Source organism: Neopelma chrysocephalum, unplaced genomic scaffold, assembly GCF_003984885.1.
Source record: "Neopelma chrysocephalum unplaced genomic scaffold, ASM398488v2 Primary Assembly neopelma1_24, whole genome shotgun sequence".
Lineage (NCBI taxonomy): Eukaryota > Metazoa > Chordata > Aves > Passeriformes > Pipridae > Neopelma > Neopelma chrysocephalum.
In genome coordinates, this window is record NW_020897693.1 from 43,376,920 (window position 1) to 43,397,534 (window position 20,615).

Sequence of the window (20,615 nt, forward strand, 5' to 3'; positions counted from 1 at the left end):
TCTTATGCCCTGCTGAGAAAATAGCACTGGACATTATATTCTTTGTTAACATGGGTCTAATAGTATAGAATACCAGTAAAATTGGTTTTCAGCTTGAAAAATCATGTGATGGTGAATTGGTTTTTCTTTGGCTATGCTAACATGGAGTTATAAGACCATGGAATAACTTTCACACTTGTAATGTTAGAAACATGAAGATGGTAAATGTCCATCAAACCTTGGAATAACTTATGCTGCAACTAACACCCAGATGAACTATTGACTCTACTTTCCTGACTAGTCCAAAGCACTGAATCACTGCATAACAAAAGCATTAATATAATTAATATTAGCTTCTAAATGTTTGTCAGCCTGAATGTCTGTTAAGAAGACAGTGGAACAATATGTTCAGAGTGCAATTTAGTGGCTGATGTTGCTCAAAGGAAGATTTCACCCATCTACATTAGTGTATCTCCCACCTATTTTTTGATCAAAATTCAGTAAGAGTTGTGAGCTAGAAGTCTTTGCTTATCTCTAGCAATTTTTTTACCTTTTACCTTTGTGGTAGGGCTTGCAGGCTGTGTAGCTTCTCTCAGAAGTTGCTGACTCTGGGTTCCTGCCAAATTCAGAATCTTTGGAGAAATATCTGTCTACCACAAACAGAAAAGCTCTTCATCTCCCAGCTCTGTTCCCATGGTTCCCGAATCCATTAATTTAGACCTGTTTCCCACTTCAAGCAATTTATTAGAATAAAGCAAACAAACATAAAATAAGCACAGCCTGGAATGGATGATTCCAGCTAGAATGTGACATCTAGTGGCTTTGATGAATATTACATGGAAACGTGACACTACCTGGAACTAAACATGCTGAGTGGAACTGCAGCTTGCCCAAGAATTGCCTAATTTTTTAAATTAACTATATCCAACTAACTTCAAGTACTACCTTCTCATATGTGTGACTTATGACAATAAGTAAGTATTGTTAGAGGACTTCAACCTGTTTTAGAGGTTTATATGTCAGTGAAGTATAGCACTTGGTGCCAAATTCTTTCATCTCCACAAGTGGCAGAAGTTAGCACAAGGTACATAGAAGAAAATCCTGTGTTCCATTCTTTTTAGGGGTAATGAGAAATAGCACCTCCTGTGCTTTCACAAGAAGCAGGTTTTTTCTGCTAGGAATGAACATTACTACTTGTCTTCTGGGACATGTTTGCAGAGCAACCCTGGGAGATGCTGCTCTTAGGGTACAAACAGTATCTATCATGGTACTACCCAAGCAAACTCAGTGTGTTGGGTTTATTGAGAGATGCGTCTCCTCAAATTGGGGTTCAAACGAGAACATATGCCAGAGTCAATAACATGGTTTTACTTAACAATAGATGTGAGGTAGAGAGATAGAAAGAAAAAGAGAGGAGAGGGACAGAGAAATCAAGGAGAAGATACTCGTCACCCATGGATCCAATGGTGTCCTGTTGGTCCTTCTTCACCTTGGGCTTCTCAGTGATGGGAGTCCCAAGGCTGTTCAAAACTTTTCGCGTTTTAGCAAACAAAGGAATTAATGCTCATTGGCTACACTGTTCTCTTATTCTATTGGTTAAATTCCCTCACTTCCAATTCTAATTAGTCCCATGCTCAGTCTTTCTCTGGTGGATTTCTTTGTTAGGTGACCATGAGTTGGTTGTGATCTCCCCCTGATGGAATTACCTTTTACCCAGTCACAGTTGCTGAGTTGGCTTTCCTTGTGGCCATTAAATTCTGTGTTCTTTGTGTCCATTATCAGTGACACGTTCTTCTCCCCAGGCTTTGCTAACCTCCCCCTAGGTCTGAGATAACACCCAGAAAATAGTACCACTTCTGTCTTATCTCAAGTTCCCGCTGTGGTGGCTTAATTTACAGCCCAAGTTCCAGGTATCCACAGACGCATATCTGGGGGGGCTTCGATGGTCATTGGTGGTCACTGATGCCATCTGTCCCATAACTTGGGGTGATCTTTGTTTGATACATGTGTGAGCAGTTGCTTCTTTACACAGTTTGCCACAGTGGGAATTTTTGTCCAGATGCGTTAACCAGATCTGACCTCAACCAGGCTGGGAGTTAGTGTCCTCCTGTCCTTCCCTTCTGTGATTATCTCATGGCAAAGTCCTTCTGTGGTCTTAACAGTATTTGAGACAGGCAACTGTGCTCTTTAAGTCCTTACTGTGTGGAAGCTCTTATGCTATCTGTAATGTCTTCTAATTTTAGTGTTTCTTGTGATAAATAACAAGCTGTTGAATTCAACTGAGTTGAGGTAATTTTTATTACGAAGTTTTACATTGTAAGTGGATTAGATACAGACACATACAGAGATACAATACACTGATGTTACAACTTGTAATCACTTTATATGATGTTTTGCTGATATTATTAAAGATTGGCTAAGACTTTCCTTATTTTTATGTTTCTTAAATATCTTAAAAAAAGATCTAGATCCCTAATCTGTGCATTTATTCCCACTGCTGGTAAAGGCAGGTTCTTTTACATGGAAATATATAACGTCTAGGATCTTTACAACATGAGAACTATTTAATAATGTTGTTTCATATTAAAAATTTCAAAGATAGTGGTCTTAATTTAAAAGACTTCCTTGAAAGTTTTTCTTCTTTAGATGATTTAAAAATCTTTTTTTTCTCTGTAAAACCCTCCTCACCATTGATCCAAGCAGTAACATGTATGTCCAAGCACACAGGCAAATTTATGGTGCTACACAATAATGGTCAGAAAAAATATGTGGGTTAATCATGATATGTGGTTAGGAAAACATTTAAATAGTTCAGAGATCTATTTTTTTAATTGTGTATAAAAATGAAAGTAAAGACATTGTAAAATTGTTAACCCAGCCTTTCCCTCTCCTTTAGGCAGATAAATGCAAATATAATGCAGTTGAAAAAATAGCTTGAGTGAATTTCAGAATTACTTTTTCTTGGAAATAGAAAATTGAGACATGAGTTACCCTGTTCATTTACTTGATTTACATAAATTCCAATTCTTTTTGCTCTTAATTTTTTTTAGAATTTCCATCCAAATGTAAACAGATCAATTCTAATTGAGCAATGGGGTTTTTTTGAAATAAGAAACTGCAGGATATGCAACAATTGATCTAGTTACAAACTTTGAGTGATATAGTTTATACACCTTGTATATTTAGTACACAAGTAATCAAGTTTCAGTGTAAGCCTGTATCCCAACTGCAGTACCAGATTTTAATAAAAACTTTCTTGCTGATTTTACTTCACAGAACATGAATAAATTTTCAACTTGTGTTGTTGCCTCAGGACATCAATACGGAGCTGAGGAAGGAGTCTTCCACTATCTTTTTAAGGTAGACATCCAACTACACTTGAAAAATCATTTAATTTCTAGTGGCAAACTGAACTGGAATTGAATGCACCTTTAGCAGCTTTGGTATCATAAGCTTAATACTTTCATGAGCAGAACTGATTATTTGATCCCTTTGAAATATTCTAGCTACAGTGAAAGTGGTTTTTGCCTCTTTGGCTCTATATTTTTTTTAGATTTTTCTATCTTTTTTGACAGTATCTCCATATGTACTTTACAGTGAGAACATGTCTGTCATACCAATGGAATCCAGAAAAATGTCTTTCTTCTCAACACTACAGTCTCTTTTTTTCCCTAAGTATTTGTCTTTTGGGGGATACAAAATAATATTTTTCAAGATGAAAGAATATTCTTAAAAAAAAAAAAAGACTTCTTGCTTTCAGTAGGCTGCCAATCAGTATTTCTCAAAAATTGGGGGCCTTTTCTGCAGTTCCATTAATCATTCAATAAACTGAACTTTAAATCCTGAATTTATAGATTTCCCTAATAAAGAAATGCTCCTTTTTTAGCTCTAGTTAAAAGTAACCTTTTTCTCTTCACTCTCTGTATTTTCAGATGTGTTGGCTTAGTGAGACTCCTGAAATACCTGTTTTTGGGGATGGAAAGAATTTTATTCCAACCATTCATATTCTTGATTTAGCAGCGTAAGTGGAAAAAATTCCCCAGGGCAACAACTGATACCAGCTAGATCACAAATCCAAATCCACAAGAGAGTACTGAGGCTTTTAAACTGGGTGGGTTGGTTTAAGGTCACTCTTTGGCCTTTTTTGCTGGGTCAAACAGAGCTTTCAGCTTCTTTAGTACTAAATGTGCTTTCTGGAAACCTTACATGACTGTTGCACTGGTGCTGTGCCTTTAAGAAGTGATGGGCCTTACTCGATCTAGAGAGTGATACCAGTTAACTGGCACGAACTGGAAATGGCTAAGATAATATCTTCTACAGATGTTGCTTTTTATCCTTTCAACTTCTTTCCAAATAAAATATCCAACTGTACTTTATTAAGTAAAATATACATGAAAATGTCATGCTCTGAAATGTTCTGCAAGAATTTATAGACTCCTGGTAGTGTTCCTGAAATTTATTTAACAACAAAAGCCAACTATGCTTCTGTAAGTGCCTGTCCTGGCCATACTTGCTGTGTTTCAGAGTGTTGCAAAATGTAGCAGACCACAGACCAGAAGTTCAGTATATACTTGCAGTGGATACATCCAAGCACACACTTGAAGAACTAGTAAAGGTAAGAGATTTGAGAAAGGTACAAGATTTTGAATCCTTTTTTTTTTTTTTTAAGATATCTCTAAGGTTTTAAAAACTATACATTTTACTGAAGTAGGAGTTCCAAGGTCTTCCTGAATTATCTTATGTAGTAAATTACATAGAAGATTATTTTGAAATCCTCCAAGACTTCTGCCCTTTAAACAAAATACATTACTTGGACCTAATTTGGCATAATTGATTTTTGAGGTATTACTATTAATTTAAGGAGAAACTTTGTGTAAGAACGTTCTGGTGAATTTTTATGGGATTCACATTACTGTAATTAGGTACTCAAAGTCTTTACAATGTTTTACCCCTTGTTTTGTGGAAGATACCTTTTTTTTCCCACACATTTTGAAGTGAGGTCTAGAAGTATGTGAACTATACATTGTGATAGTGAGAGTCAACTCACAGGAGATTTGCTCATGTAAATTGAGCAAATGTTACATAAGGACCAAAAGAGCCCGATTTCTTTTTGTCATATCAAAGTGTGTTTAATGGAACACAGGGAGCTCACAAGAAGATGAAATCTGTGCTTTGGTTGGGGTAAATACTCATTGAAAAATTGGTAGTTGAAGAGCCATTCTATAAGAGAGACCATAATGCAGTTAGTCAACATTCCTATGAAAGAAGCAAAGGTCAAAGGAAATTTTGAAGCTGTGGTCAACCACAAGAAAGAATATTATATTTAAAAATAGTCACAAAAGAAATTAAAAATATTAAATATGTGTAAGAGAAGGGTAGAGGCTATTGAAACCTACATTATTAGCCATGTAAGTCCATTTCATATACTTATTAAAAAAAGTTTGAGAAAGTGAAAATTAAAATTAGCACAGTTAACCTGTAGGTTGAGGAAAACAAGATGGCAGACTTCCAAAAGTCCAGATGAATACAGTAAAATAATTAAAAAAAAATTATCTGACAGGATAAGTGAAAAATGTTACTATCAGGAAAGACTCAAAATTAATATTATTTTTTTCAAACAATTGGAAAAGCCTGCCAGAAAATCTGTAAGGCAAATTGATGATTATGGTGTAAAAGGATCACTTAGTGAAGACAAGGACATAGCAGAGATACTTTGTAATAGGAGTAAGAATTTGGAAGCCTATCAATGCTTTAGGATTTCTTTGTGGATAACTTGTTAGAGGGTCTGTATAAAACTAAAGTAACTATAGAAAAGATTAAAAAATGCACTGGCAAAATGAACACAAAGAAGTCACCAGAGTCCTATGGTATTCACTGAAGATGACTCAAATAACTCCAAGATGAAATACCTCCGAACTGCAAATTCACATATACAACCTGCTGTTTAGCACTGTCCTGGCACTTGAATAGTGGAGGATGATAAATGTAGTGCCAATGTAAAAAGAGAGGTTCCTGAAATATTTTGGGAATTACAGGCCAATATACCTAATAATGTCAGCTAACAACCAGATATATTGTACGAAATTATAACAAATTAAATGCATTAGAGGACACCCAGATACATATGATTCTATTTGGAAAGAGCCAATTGACTTTTGTAAAAGGCTTTCATGAGAAATACTTTCAAAAACGTGCTCTCAAATACTTTGGAAATCTCCTGGATTTCTATACTATTACTAGTCAATGTGGGTAAGGGTGAACAAGATGATGTAGTCTACTTGATTTTCCCAAAGGCTTTCAAAGAAGTGTTTCACCAATAGCTGTTGAGAAGCAGCTAGACACCAAAGGGAGTGGTTTGTGTCCTTTCATGGGTGTGTGGTTGTTTAGAAATGAGAAACAGAGGGCAGGAATAAGTGGACAGTTTTTGTGGATGGGAAGTTGCCAGTGGAGAGAGTGCTGCAGAGTTATCTTGGCAGGGGAATTATCTGTACCAGCCCTGGGGAAGACTGGAAAGGCACATGGGAGAGAAACACCTTGAGAATTATAGCTGAAAATAGTTGAAGATTAGAAGAGTATTTGGAAGGAGTATCATATATGTTTTTCCCATGCTTATTTTCATTTAAGTGTCCACTAACTGAGATCATTGGAGACAGAATACTGGAATATATGTAGATTTGATCTGATGGTCTATATCAATGTTTATGATTTTATGGAATCTAATGGGATTTAAATCTATTTTAAAGGGCTGTAGGAGTAACTAACAATTTCTGTCTAATGATGAAATGCAAATGATATATGGAGAGTTATCAGTGGCATTGATCTGAAAACCCTACCTGGCTGTTAACAGAAATAAACGCTTCAGGAACCTGAAGTGAAAAGTGCTGGCAAATAATATAGATCTCGAAGTAGATCTTAAGCACTAGGAAGTTGTACATTGACTTAAGGACTTCATAAAACTTTTCTGTGGTTTTGGATTGTTTCTTTCTTTGTTTTATTTTTTTATTGGAAGTACTAAAGAGAAAGTGTTATATAGCAAACAAAAGCTATTTAATACTAACATTAAAATTAATATACTGTTCTTAGATCTATTTCAAATCAGTACTCTGATTTTTCAGGTACAGTGAAACATAAAATTTAAAGCACACATTTTATTCACACAAATCCTGTTGAATTTTTTTCTCAGAATCTGATTTGTTAAATGTTTTTGGTTTTATTTGTTTGTTTTTATTTTTTGATAGTGTATCAGTAAAAATGTTGGACCAGGAAAAATTCAGAAGATTTCTAAAGAAGATGCATTCCTGAGCAAAGATTTAACAGTCAGTACTTTTCTTTCTTTTATTACTTCAGGAAAGTATGTAAGCTTAAATTAAAATGTCATGAAATATGTAATTTCTTTTTTTAATTCACCAGAAAAATTTAACTACAAAATATGCCCAAAAATGTATAATTTAAATTTAGAAAATAAAAAAAGAAAAATTTAACCATAATAGAACAGACTACTTTAAGGAGCTACAGTCTGATTTAAAAAAAAAAAAAAACAAAACACTGAAGCACTGATGTTGCTGCTCCCCTTAGCATACTGGAGCACTCTGACAAAACCTACACCAAATGATAAAAATAGCAAAAAAATAAGTTAATAATAAAGTGCTGCTAAAGGTGATGAACACAGCATACATAAATTATGTTACCTGGAATCAACTGTTCATAGGAGAAATGAACAAATTACTATCCAGGTAGTTTTAAGATGGTATTTGATAAATTTATGAAAGAAGTGATTCATTGCAATTACATGAAACCTTTACATTGCACAGAATAATTGCTTAGTGTTTCATGTTCTAATAGTTCATGAGAACACTCAGATATAACTATACACTGAAAAATGATACTTTTAAAAAGTTTAAAATATATGTTTTTCTTTATATGTAAATCTTCTTTCCCTATGCTTTAATTCTTTCTATTGTCCCTGTCCATTCTGGTTTCTAGTTTCAGCTGACTGTTCTTTTAACATGCATAGCTTAAGTCTGTAAATAAGTGTAGCTCTATTCCTCAGCAAATGCATTTGGATATGTTGTTTGTGAACCTGCAAATGGAATCTATTGTTCTGAAAGATTCTTTCAACATTAACTGGGTTGCTGAGGCAGGACTGATAGAGAACATTGAACAAGTTGTCAAGGAATACAAGCAAAGTCGAGGATTACAGGTAATACTTTGTTGTATACTATTTTAAAGTGCACCTTTCTTTCTTTTTCTCCAATAGAAATGGTTATATAAACACAGGCTTTAATTTATTTAAGGAAAAATATGTAGAAAACTGACATAGATGCAAACTAAGTGAACATAAAACCCAAAAATGAAATTGTAGAAGTTAAATGAGACAATATTAATTAAAACAACAATGATTAAGTTTTATTTCCTTTATGCCTAAAGCTGAAATTCTGTTAATGTAAATTAGCTTAATGATGGAGAAGCTGCTGTTCCAAAAGTAATTTATTTATGCAGTGGTGCTCTCAGTATAATTTGCTTCAAGAATACAATAAGTGTACTTTTATTTAAGTTTTTTTACGATAGTCAATAGTTAGGTGAGTATTTTGTGTCCTTCTTTATATTTAGTGAGTCAGGATATTCAGTTGCAGTGTAGCCTTCATTTTACTCTGCTCTGTTGCATAATTTACTGGACAACTTTGCTGTTTCCTATGCTAGCTTGATATTTAGAACTTCTGCATTCAACTGTATAGGGAGGCTTATTGAAAAGTGCAGAAAAATGCTTGTATACATTTGAATATTGAATGGAATGATAAAGCTGTTCAGCATGTCTAAATCTTGTTCAGACTTCAAATAAGAGTTCGGGTCATGTAAAACAAAATACAGCTACTATTGTTCAAGGTTGTTCATTAAAGTCCCTGCATAGCTCTGAAAGGATTATCAGATCTGTGTTTGGGTTAAACCACTGCATCTGAGTACATATACATCCAATTAAAAAAAATCAGTACAAAATATAGACCTACCAAGTAACAAAGAGAGGGAAGGCTGTCTAGACTGTCTCTGTTGCTACTCTTAAATTTTCAGAGTTTGTGCTGTCAGATTTACTAAAGTAAGAGAGGCAGTTAATTATGTATGATTCTGAGTTTGTTGCATAACATGTTTAATAAGTGTATACTGGAATCTTAATTAAACTTATCCTCAGGCTGGTTGGCTGAAATAAGAAATCATTAATATCTTCAGAGTGTGATGGATCTGAAATTTTTGAGGTGAAAATAATCATTGTGATGACAGCAAATCTACCACAGTTGGGAAACAGAACTATTGCATGTTTATAATATAATATCTGCCACCTCATTCCAAAATTCACTACATCCTATCTGTGGGATTGTTTTTCATCTCTTTGGATTATTCAAACACTAATTAGCCACATTGATCTGTTAGTCTACTGAATAGAAGCGTGCTTTCTCTCCAACAGTAAAGTTCTACATTTAAGTAACTGTGTTACTCAGAGCCTGTGGGTGATATAGATATTCAGTGAGAAATAAATAAATTGATAGAACCAAAATATATTTTCAGTTTTAATTATAATTGCAATTAGTTATATTAAAAAGATCATTTCTTTTACATAAAAACATCTGTATTGTTTGAATGATGTCATAGCTTCATCTTTTTTTTTTCCAGCCTCTCAAAGTTTACATTCATGGTCCTCCTGCGGTTGGCAAATCTACCATTGCTGAGGAGCTCTGCAAACATTATAGGCTACATTACATTAAGATAGATGATGTGATTTCTGAAAAAATTGCACATCTGGTGCGTTGCTGTTTTCTAATGTTCCTATTATTTTAATTTCTGTGATTTTAAAATGTTTGGCATCATTTAAAAATTAGTTATAACCCCATTATTTTAGAATGGAAATATCTTTCGACATACTGATCACTTCTGGAGGTTGCACTGATCTCTTTTTAGAGGCTGAGGGTTGCTCAGTATCTCACTGTCCAAGAGAGACATGAAAGGAATTGTTTAATTTTTGTTTCTTTTTTACATCCGCATATAAAATAAGTTGGCTATGGAATTTCTGAGCCTATTTGTATTTCTGTTCTTGTCATCAGGAGAAAATTGTGGCTAAAGAACAGGACACTGGAGTAGAGGAGGGGGAAGATGAGGTAGAGGAGCAAGATGAAAACGTAGAAACAGCGCTGGAGCTATTAGATGGAATAAAAGAAAACATGGAGCTGAATAAAGGTAGGAAATACAAAATTATAGTTACTATAATAAAGACCACTACTGCAACCCTATGCAAATGGAAAATCAGGAAATAAATTTGTGCTCTAGAACTTGTACTTCCTACTAAAAGCAAGAATAATGTCCTTTCCATTTGTACATACCTTATTTAAAAATAAAATGCAATGTTTTACATTATACATTAATGTGGTGTTTTGACTCTGGCTGAATGCCAGGTACTCACCAAAGCTACTCTGTCACTCCCCTCCTCAACTGGACAGGGTGAGAGAAAATATAATGAAAGATTCCATGAGTCAAGATAAGGACAGGGAGAGAGCACTCACTCATTACTGTCATGGGCAAAACAGACTCAACTTGGGGAAATTACTTAAATTTATTACCAACCAAAAACAGAGCAGGATGATGAGAAGTAAAACAAACCTTAAAAATACCTTCCTCCCACCCTCCCTTCTCTCCCATATTTAACTTTATTCCCAATTCTCTGCCTCCTCTCCCAAGCAGCACAGGGAGATGCGAATGGGAGTTGTCTTCAGTTCACCACATGTTGTTTCTGCTGCTGCTCCCTCCCTGGGGAGAGGAGTCCTACCCCTGCTCCAGCGTGGTGTCCCTCCCACAGGCAACAGTTCCTCCGTGAACCTCTCCATCACGGGGCCTCCCCCTGGGCTACAGTTCTTCATGAACTGCTCTAGCATGGGGCACCTTCCAACGGGTGCAGTCCTTCAAGAATGGGCTACTCCATCATGGGTTTCCCGTGGGGTCTCAAGTCCTGCCAGCAAACCTGCTCTAGCATGGGTTCCTCTGTCCATGGGTCCACAGGTCCTGCCAGGAGCCTGCTCCAGGATGGGCTTCCCATGCAGTCACAACCTTCTTTTGGGCATCTGCCTACTCCCTGTGGGCCTCCTCCATGGGCTGCACATGGGTCTCTGCCCCCCTGTGGACCTCCACGATCTGCAGGGTGACAGTCTGTCTCACCATGGTCTTCACCACAGGCTGCAGGTGGATCTTTGCTTTGACACCTGGAGCACCTCGCTCCCCTCTTCTTCGCTGTCCTGGGTGTCTGCAGGGCTCTCACAGGTTCTCATGTCTCTCTTTGGCCACATTTAACTTCTGTGCAATTACTTCTTCTCTTCCTAAATATGTTATCACAGAGGTGTTACTACCATCTCTGCTTGACTTCCTTGGCCAATGCCAGCTCTGTCCTGGAGCCAGCTGGCATTGGCTCTGTTGTACATGGGAGAAGCTTCTACCAGCTTCCTAGAAAAGCCAGCCCTGTAACCTCCCTGGCTACCAAAACCTGGCCATTCAAATCCAATATCTTGTCTATTAAAAACAATACATATTTTAAATACTTTGGTGCATCTTTCTACTTCTTCAGACTTTTTTGATAACATCATGTTTTCATCTCAGAGCAGAGAACATAATTTATGTAATACAAAGTAAAAAGTTGGTGAAGTGTATGTTTACCAATCTTGCAAAAATAAAAGTATTCTAGTAAAAAAGAGCATTAGTGCACAGTCATAACGAGATTTTGGACAGGATTTAAGTACCTCATACATCACTAGAAAGTAAATAGTATTTACTGAAGCTGGGAAAGAATTTTAAAGTCTGTAGATTGAAAAAGGTCCATAAAATTGCCATTATTGAAAAGTATTAGTTAACATCTATACGTGAACAAAGTCATGTTGTTTTCGACTCAGTGCTTAATGTTTTCCATGTTGTATAAAGTGATCCCTAATAAAAATGCATTCTATCACTAAAGGTTTACCTGATTTGGATCTTATGTGTTTGCTAAGCAAGGAACTTGTAACACACCCAGAAGCTTCAGTAATGAGATCTATGGCAGTATCTCTTCTACATGCTTTGATTTGTTACTTAAAATAATAATGACTTTTAGAATAATAACATACTTCTATGGTTATAAATATCTAAGACTTTTAATAGCCAAAGCAAAATAAAGTAGGAAACTAGAGTCAATATTTACGAAAGCACAAAAACTCAGTCCAAAGGTCAAACCAAACTTTTCACTTCCACATATTTTCTCAACAATACAGGACAAATTAATAAACCAATTCATATTTCAATCTATTCATCTGAAAATAAAACTAGTAAAGTCAATCTCACTTCTTTTTTGCAAAACTATCTTTAAGACTTACTGTTAAATGTAAATAGAATATTATTGCTTTGTCTCATGATTTTTTCTATAAATATTTCTTTACTGCTTCTATTAAAATCTGATTGTATTATTCTAAATAAAACTAATTTCATGTTTAATATTCCTAAAGTTCTAATATTTATATCCCTGTAAACACAAATGTGATTTTATTTTATAGCTACATATTCATATTCCATAAATCATTGTCAACACATAATATACAAATTGTACGCCAAAATATATAACTTTTTTAGGGTCTAAGTAGAAATTTCTCTGATAAATGAATTTGAATGTTAGTAAAATAATTTCAGATACCTTGATTCTATAAACTAGGTACCTTTTAAACTTTTTTGTCTTAGGTCGTCTAGATGATCAGTTTATTGTTACAATTGTGAAGGATAAGCTCAAATCTATGCCCTGTAAGAATCAGGGATATGTTTTAGATGGGTTCCCAGAGACCTACAGTCAGGCCATGGAACTTTTTAGTGGTAAGTACTGCTGCTTTTGGTTTAGTTACTGCCTTTGGTTTTATTGCTGCTAATATTGTCATTATCATTATTGTTCTCAGTGCCATACTAATTGAATTGTATCAGCACTGTAATGACTGTGGTGCAGGATACAAACCAAAGTTGTTTACACATGATTATTAGAGCACAAGAAAGGTTGTAATCCACCTTATTTAATTTATGCACAAGACAGTTTTCAGGCTCTCCTTCCTGGCAGAGTAATAAGTAAATGCACAAACATGGAAGATATATTCATGTTTTGTGTTAGTCTATTCTCCTTAAGCAAGCTCTACAGCAGAATTTCTTCATAATATTTAAGGGCCGCTGAATGAGGGGATCCAGCCAGTGCACCAACACATATTTTATGAGCCAGATTAGAGTGGGTTTATTAGATCAGCTACAGTAGATATGACTTCAGAGAAGCTCTGCAACATACCTTTCAAATTGTGAGCAAGCACCGTCCATACATTAAGACCAAGATTAAGAATCATCTCCATATTTAAATTACAACATGAGGTTTGAGGGAAAAGAGAAAACGGTCTTGTTCAGCTTAGTATGTTGTTCTGTAAGTGATCATGTTCAGCTGATGCTCTTACAGGCAGTTTTACTGACTATTCAGAACAGCAGATACTAAGTGGTAGAAAACATTTTAAACATACAACTGTAAAACATTTCTACTCACTATTCTGAGCCTTGTCTCTGTTTTTGGCAGAATAATGTACTTAGCAAGGGCAGAGCCCAAAGACAAGATGGCAGTTTTGTAGTTGAACACATTTTAAAATGGTGTATGCATGTACATACTGCTGCTGTGTACGTAAAACAATTACTGGTAGAATTCTGTGGTGGCTGGAAACATGAATTACTTCCTGAGTTCTCTAAACTGGTTCAAGGATAGATTGATTTCCAGCTATTAGTATAATCAGGATATAGACAAACCTGTGTTTGTACTGGACACATTTTTAGCAAACATAGTGATATTGTTGCTTCAAATGAAAATATTGATTATTTCTTACTTTGTTTTAGCGGAAGACGAGGATGAAGAAGAAGAAATAAAAAGCAAAATACCTAAATGTCATAAAATAATCACACCTGGTAAGTTTGATGGATTTCTTTTTAAATAAACTGAGGAGTTTTGAAATACTGTTGCCACCAACAAGAAGTCTAAAATATCACTCCATCTGTTCCTATTGAAGTTAACTTAAATATCTATTTCATGTAATGCCACTGCCTTCTTATTTAAAAGCAAACAATTAATCACAGAATCGTTTAGTTTGGAAAAAAACACTAAGAACATCAAGTATAACTGTTAACCCAGCACTGTTAAGTCCATCACTAAACCCTGTCCTAAGTGCCACATCTTCTTATCCCTTAAATACCTTCAGGAATGGTGACTCAACCACTTCTCTGGTCAGCCTGTTCCAATGCTTGACAACCCTTTTGGTGAATAAATTTTTCTTATTCAAAAGGAAGGGTTCAGTTTAGTTTGTGGATATTTTATTCTTTTTATTCTTTTTTTTTTTTGTGAAAATGCCATCAACTGTTGGCTGATAACAATAGTAGTGGCTGCCTTTGTTATGATTACAGCAGATATTAATGGAATAAAAGTGACCCCCTGAACCTGGTATATTAAATATCATAAGTTTATCTTTAGTATGATATATTGAAAGATATTACCAAATTTATTGTAATGCATCAGTTATGTTGGGAATTAAAATGGTGTGGTTTTCATCTATGTAGAAATTGCTTCATCCTGATGTTTTTGGTAGTCTTGATTACTTTGGAAATTTTGATTATATTCAAACAATATGTTCTTCTTCACAGAATTTGTTTTTTCTTTGACTGCCTCTGATGAATTCCTTATAAACAGAGTAACAAATCTGCCAGAGAGTGTCGTTGCTGGGACTCATTATACCCAGGACAAGTTCCCGCAATCTCTGAAACTCTTCCGGGATTTGAACACAGATGATACGACAGTTCTCAACTATTTTGATGAACTTGAAATACATCCTCAGTTTATTGGTATGAAATAATAAGATTAGTAGGTAAAATATGAAAAAAAATTTTGTTGTTACAAATTTAACGCTTGCAAAAATCATATAATAAGTGTACATATATAAATAATGTTTTTATTAACATTGCAGATTGCATATACAACAAACATGTAATTATATAACCTGCAAAAAACGTTCTTGTACAGTTAGCTGTTTTTAAAAATTGAAGTTTTAGTTATTTATTTTTGTAGGCTAAATTATTAAAGTAATTTTATAACTTAGGTTACAGACCTCTGCACTTGCATCCTTCCAGGTAGGTGTAATAGTACATTTTCATGGACTGTAAATATTATAGTTGCTTGTATTTTTTCTTTAGACTTATCCTCAGATGCCATAGTTGTTTACAAAAATCAGATTTGTTACCTGGTGTGAAACAAGCCAATAATTACACACTCAAGAGACATTGAGTTGCACAAGCCTAGGTTCTCAGTAGTATTCCACAAATCAAACGATCTAACTACCAAAACTTTTTACTATTTATACATTTTAGCAAACAAAGGAATTAGTGTTCATAGGCTAAAACTTACATAGTTCTCTTATTAATCAGTATTCTGTCTTCTATTGGTTAATGATTCTCTCATTTATGCTAATTATGCTCAGTCTTTCTCTTGAGCTGGTGGGTTTCTTGGGTCAGTGGGCTGTGAGTGAATGGTCATGATCTCCTCCTGCTGGAATTACCTTTTACGTAGTCGGAGCTGATTTCAGTACAATTTCTAGGTTGACTTTATTAGTTTTTTCCTCATCTTGGGAGTTCTGCCAGATGTCCTTGTGGCCCATGAATTCTGCATTCTTTGTGTCCTCTATCAGTGGTACAACCTTCTCTCCAAGCTTTGTTGTGTCTGAGATTGAAGCATGTCCAGCCCTAAACCATAACAAGGCAATTCCACCAACAAGTAAATTGTCTTTCCAACAGGTGGACATCACTTGGATCTTGCTTGTGAGCAGCTCTCTGTTTCACAGATTAAATCTCCCTTCTTGTTGGTTACACTTGAAAGTATACAAAGATCAAACATCAAAGAACATCCTTTCTCAAGAAAATTTTTAAATATTCCCCATTTTGCAACACTATGACAATATGTCGGTAATCTGTAAATTATGAAGCATTAAAGAAAATTATTAGAAATTAAAGGTGGAAAGCTAGAATGGAATCTGTTTTGCACTATACCTGTGTGAGAAAATTTTTCTTCCCTGCACACTTTCTAGAAAGTTGTGATCCCTGGAAAATTTTGAGAGGGTTACTATAATGTGATTATTCAAAACCAGTGAGATCAGAGTGACAGCATTCTAAAGAAAAGGTGATTTTTTGGGGGGGAGGGGAGAGGAAAGAAAGAACAAGGGGAAAACCCTGCAACTAAAATCAAACTGCTGGTATTTGGAATGTACATTTGAGGTGAATTATGAGAAGTTAATTGTTCAACAGTGTCAGTCATAACTGATTTTCTAATTTTTTTTTTAATGTCAATCATGGAAATTATCTTAAGAATAATACTATATATGTGTTGTTAGGAAATGTAGCAGTGGAAAAAATAGTGAGTTAGTATAATTATTTTAGAATTTAAGTAATTCTACAATGGAAAGTAAATGCAAGAAATGGTAAATACTAAGGTCTGATGCCATCAATTGGTCATATTTTTAGCTTATGCACTTCTGGATATGCAAGTAATGGCACTGTCCAAGACCAAGTTTTATTTTGGTAGGGACTATAAAATGTATACTCTGATAAAATATTGCACTCTTTTCTGCTAAGAATTATGCCTAAAGGTTATTCTTAAACTCTAGTTCATTCCAAATATGCAAACTCACTTGCCTACTGATTTTAACTATTGAGGTATCACGGCTGTGATGTTTCAGATGATTTTCACATTCAATTTACAGTATTGATTCTCATTTCCAAATGAGCATCATCTTTAGGTCCTGTTTGTCTCAGAACCATCTCCTTACCTATATTCACATTGCTGGTTGTTACCCGCTGAAGTATGCAAGCATGTTGCTTCTACTGTAAAATGGTAAGGACAGATTACAAAGACAACCACTGAGGAACCTTTGACTCAGCCCATACTCTCCATTCTAGCTGATGTTCCATTCTAGCTGGATTATGAGATGCATAGAATTAAGTAGCATTGGATTTATTCAGAGAGCCAACTGCTTTCTCAGTCATATTCTGAAGAAGGGGTTAAAAATTGTGTTTGATTTGTTAAATATTGACTCAATAAGTTTTCTTCTACCTCAATTTTAGAAAATTATAACATATGGTTTTATGTATCATTTTTATGATTATTATCTTCTTCTGAGTCTGAAATATGATTAGTACAAAGGAGTGGGCTTCGAGATTCTTTAAACCTTACTTTGCCACAATGAATCACTGCATGAAGGCTGCAAGTTGGTTATCTTGTATCTTGTTTTCCTCATCTGCAAATCTGGGATGGTGACACAGGCATGTTAAATCTTCTACAGAAAGGAGTGTTAAAGTTATAACAGCAATTGCCTTTGAAGATCTTAATTTGTTAACTCCTTTTCTGGTGATTTTTCCTCTCCATTAACATCAGTGCTAACTTAATCTTTCATTTAAAAGGTATTTATTTTTGACAATAAATGTAGTTAATTATGATTGCTGTACTATGTTCATTGTACTCTTCTGTGGCCAAGAAAAAGCATGCAGCCTTTCAGACCTCAAATTCAATGCTGGTATTATCAATACTATAAGTGATTAGAAAAGAGATTTTCATTGTAATTTGTATATCCAGGTGCAGTTAAAATTGGGGAAACATTGGACTGCTTGTCATAGCAAATTTATTATTTCTTTAATTTGAAATCCTTCAGGAATGCAATTCCTGATTTTTGAAAAGAAGAAGCTGTAAAAGAATTTTATCATTTAGCATTATGTTAGCTTTCTCCTCAATTCATGGGAAGAGTTTGGACTTCAGGTCCAAATCACAAACACTTCAACTGTTGAGAGAATGGTGTTAGTATTTGATAGCTATCTTCTACCTGAATCAGTGATCAGAAAGAACCAGGAAGAATGCTTTGCCAATAACTTTCCAAATAACTTCCTAGAGCAAAGAACTGTGAAGCAAGGACTACTGAATTCTCATCTAAATTCTATATTCTAGTTGTTCATCTTTTTCCCTTTGTCCACTTCCTCTCCTTACCCATTTCTGTGCTTTTACATCTTCAGTTTCTTGCCTCTGAACAAGCCCTTTATCTCTGTATTCTCTGCCTCAAATGCCTACTCTTCTCTTTTCCATGTACATTTCGGTACCTTTTCTGCCTTTCCACACTGGAACTAGAAATCTCTGGAGAAAGTCTTCATTCTTCCGTACTTTTTCTTTTCCTTTGTCCTTGTCAAGTTTAATGTGCAAGTAACCTCCAGAAATTAGAAGGGAGAAGGAATAGAATGAAAGAGGTCTTGCTCAGTCTCTGTGTTCCTACCTGAAGCTACAGATTTGATTTGTAAGTATAACATAGTAAGAGGTGGACTAGAGATAGGTCTGTATATTTGTAAGTTTGTATGAGTGAGAACTTTGGAGTTTGTGCCAAATCCTAACACCCTATTCTGTAGCCTTTGGGGACAGACAGGGACAAAGCTGATGGTTTTTATGCATCTGGATTAGCTGACATAAGATTGGTGTCAGGAACATCTCTGATGGTTGATTGAGCTCATTTGCATGTTTCAAAACCTGGGCAAACTGCAACTAATAAATGACAGTTATAAAAATTATTTTAATACATTTCTTCCTTAAAATGCAAATTATTTTAGCTGAAACTAGCAAGGAAAATCAGATTTAGAAAACTTTATTCTGTGTAGCAAAAAATTGACGTTTACAAGCAACTGAAAACATCTTATACCTGAAAATTCAAACAACATGAGCACCATATATTTTTAGGTCCTGCAGTTATTTACTAATGTCCACTGATAATTGACAAAAGCCTTGAAATGTTTTCTCTTGTACTGTTTAAAAGACGTACCCATATATGAAGACCCCGAGAACAGATTTATTGTGCAAAAGATCATCAAAGAAATTGGAGAACCTCGGAATTATGGCTTGACAGATGAAGAAAAGGAGATTTTGGAACGCAAAGCAGCTGAGGAACGCCTTGCCAAAGAAGCTCAAGAAAAAGCTGAACAAGAGCGTAAAGAAGCTGAGGAACACGCTGAAAGGATGGCAAGATTGGAAGAGTGGGTAGGTTAATACATATTTTTGGAAAACCACTATTATTTGTATGTTTTAGATGACTTCAAGAAATCTTTATGTAAATACACTTGAGAAGTATGGCATAAATTCTCTCGTGCCTTATATCGTACTTTAGATCTGGGGTAGACTATCTTCACATTTTGGAGCCCATCCTACAGAGCATAGTCTCTTTTATATTACAGACATAGCAATTTTTTGCATGTCTTTAAAATACTTCTATGATGCTTTTGTAGTTGTTGCTGTACTGTAGTTCTTACATTTTACCACTTACAAATATCTACTATAATCAATGGTAACTTTCGATATCAAGTCTTCTAGGACTTTTGCATTTTGCTCATTTTACTTCTAAGCAGCTGACCAAGTCTTAATTATCAAACTAAATTTTTAACTTAACACTGATCAACATTCCAGTCTGTGCTGCAGAAAGGTTTCTGAGCCTGCAAGAACATATGTAAGAGCTGAGTCCTCAGTTCGGTAAGGACTACCTGATGCAGTTTGAAAGATGATTTTTGTTGGCTAATAATGTAATAAGTACTTGGCATTCATGCTACCTGACCTCACATGATTTGGACATGATGCTTTTTCCTTATTTACTTTGCCACACCTAACGACATTTTAGGTAAATAACCTGAAGTGCATACTGTAAGAATGTTCTTGTTCACACCTAAAGTCAGATTGTTTCCCCAGAAGGCAGATCTATTGTCGTCTTTTAGAGCTATTTAAAACTAAACTGATCACTCCACAGACAAGTCCTTTTCTTATATTCGAATGTCCATACACATCTATGGAGAAATAATACACTGAAATTACTCACTTCTAAGGAAGTATTTACATTGCTCTGATGTTGGCTTGTAAATAAGGATTTTTTTGTTATCTCTGTGCTTATTTACAGCTTCATTCAACGTTAAAAAGCATTTTGTGCTCTGTAAAATGTTTAGGGATAGTTAACACACTTGTAGCTAAAATCAGTCCAAAGGCATCTACCTTTAAAAGAGCGAACTCTGCATTACTCAAAGCTAAACCAGGTGTTTATATAAAATGCATGCTTAAGATTATCCTTTTAAATAGGCAGGTGCTCAGGAATGTAAGCAACTGTTCATTTGACATTGAGACTGTAGATTAGCTGCTGTCTCTGAGTAGTGACCAAAGACCACTTGCAAGATTTATTCAATAGCACTCCTGGATTGGGCGAATAAGGTATTTTATTATATACATATATTATTACATGTATTTTATTATTATATATTCTCTGAGGTGATCAGTGATAGGACCCAAAGGAATGGCCTGATGTTGTGTCAGATGAGGTTTAGGCTGAATATTAGAAAAAGGTTCTTCACCCAAAGGCTGGTTGGGCCCTGGGACCGGCTCCCCAGGTCACAGCACCAAGCCTGATACAATTCAAGAAGCATTTGGACAATACTCTCAGGTACATGGTGTCGTACTCGGGGATGGTCCTGTGCAGGGCTGAGTTGGACTTGATGATCCTTGTGGGTCCCTTCCAACTTGGCAT

The 20,615-nt window shown here is 35.2% G+C and overlaps 1 protein-coding gene across 3 annotated transcripts in view; it reads left to right on the forward strand.

The window, feature by feature from the left end:
- AK7 (adenylate kinase 7) overlaps window positions 1-20,615 on the forward strand; it is a 29,707-nt gene that overhangs the window by 5,052 nt on the left and 4,040 nt on the right. For 2 of the 3 annotated variants that reach the window (XM_027673926.1, XM_027673928.1), the window contains exons 6-16: window positions 3,256-3,339; window positions 3,912-4,000; window positions 4,504-4,594; window positions 7,218-7,295; window positions 8,030-8,179; window positions 9,643-9,771; window positions 10,071-10,203; window positions 12,715-12,843; window positions 13,885-13,953; window positions 14,683-14,880; window positions 18,873-19,093. In XM_027673926.1, coding sequence (XP_027529727.1) covers window positions 3,256-3,339; window positions 3,912-4,000; window positions 4,504-4,594; window positions 7,218-7,295; window positions 8,030-8,179; window positions 9,643-9,771; window positions 10,071-10,203; window positions 12,715-12,843; window positions 13,885-13,953; window positions 14,683-14,880; window positions 18,873-19,093 — 1,371 coding nt within the window. The remainder of the gene's footprint in view (window positions 1-3,255; window positions 3,340-3,911; window positions 4,001-4,503; window positions 4,595-7,217; window positions 7,296-8,029; window positions 8,180-9,642; window positions 9,772-10,070; window positions 10,204-12,714; window positions 12,844-13,884; window positions 13,954-14,682; window positions 14,881-18,872; window positions 19,094-20,615) is intronic. The other variant, XM_027673927.1, reaches the window with a different exon arrangement.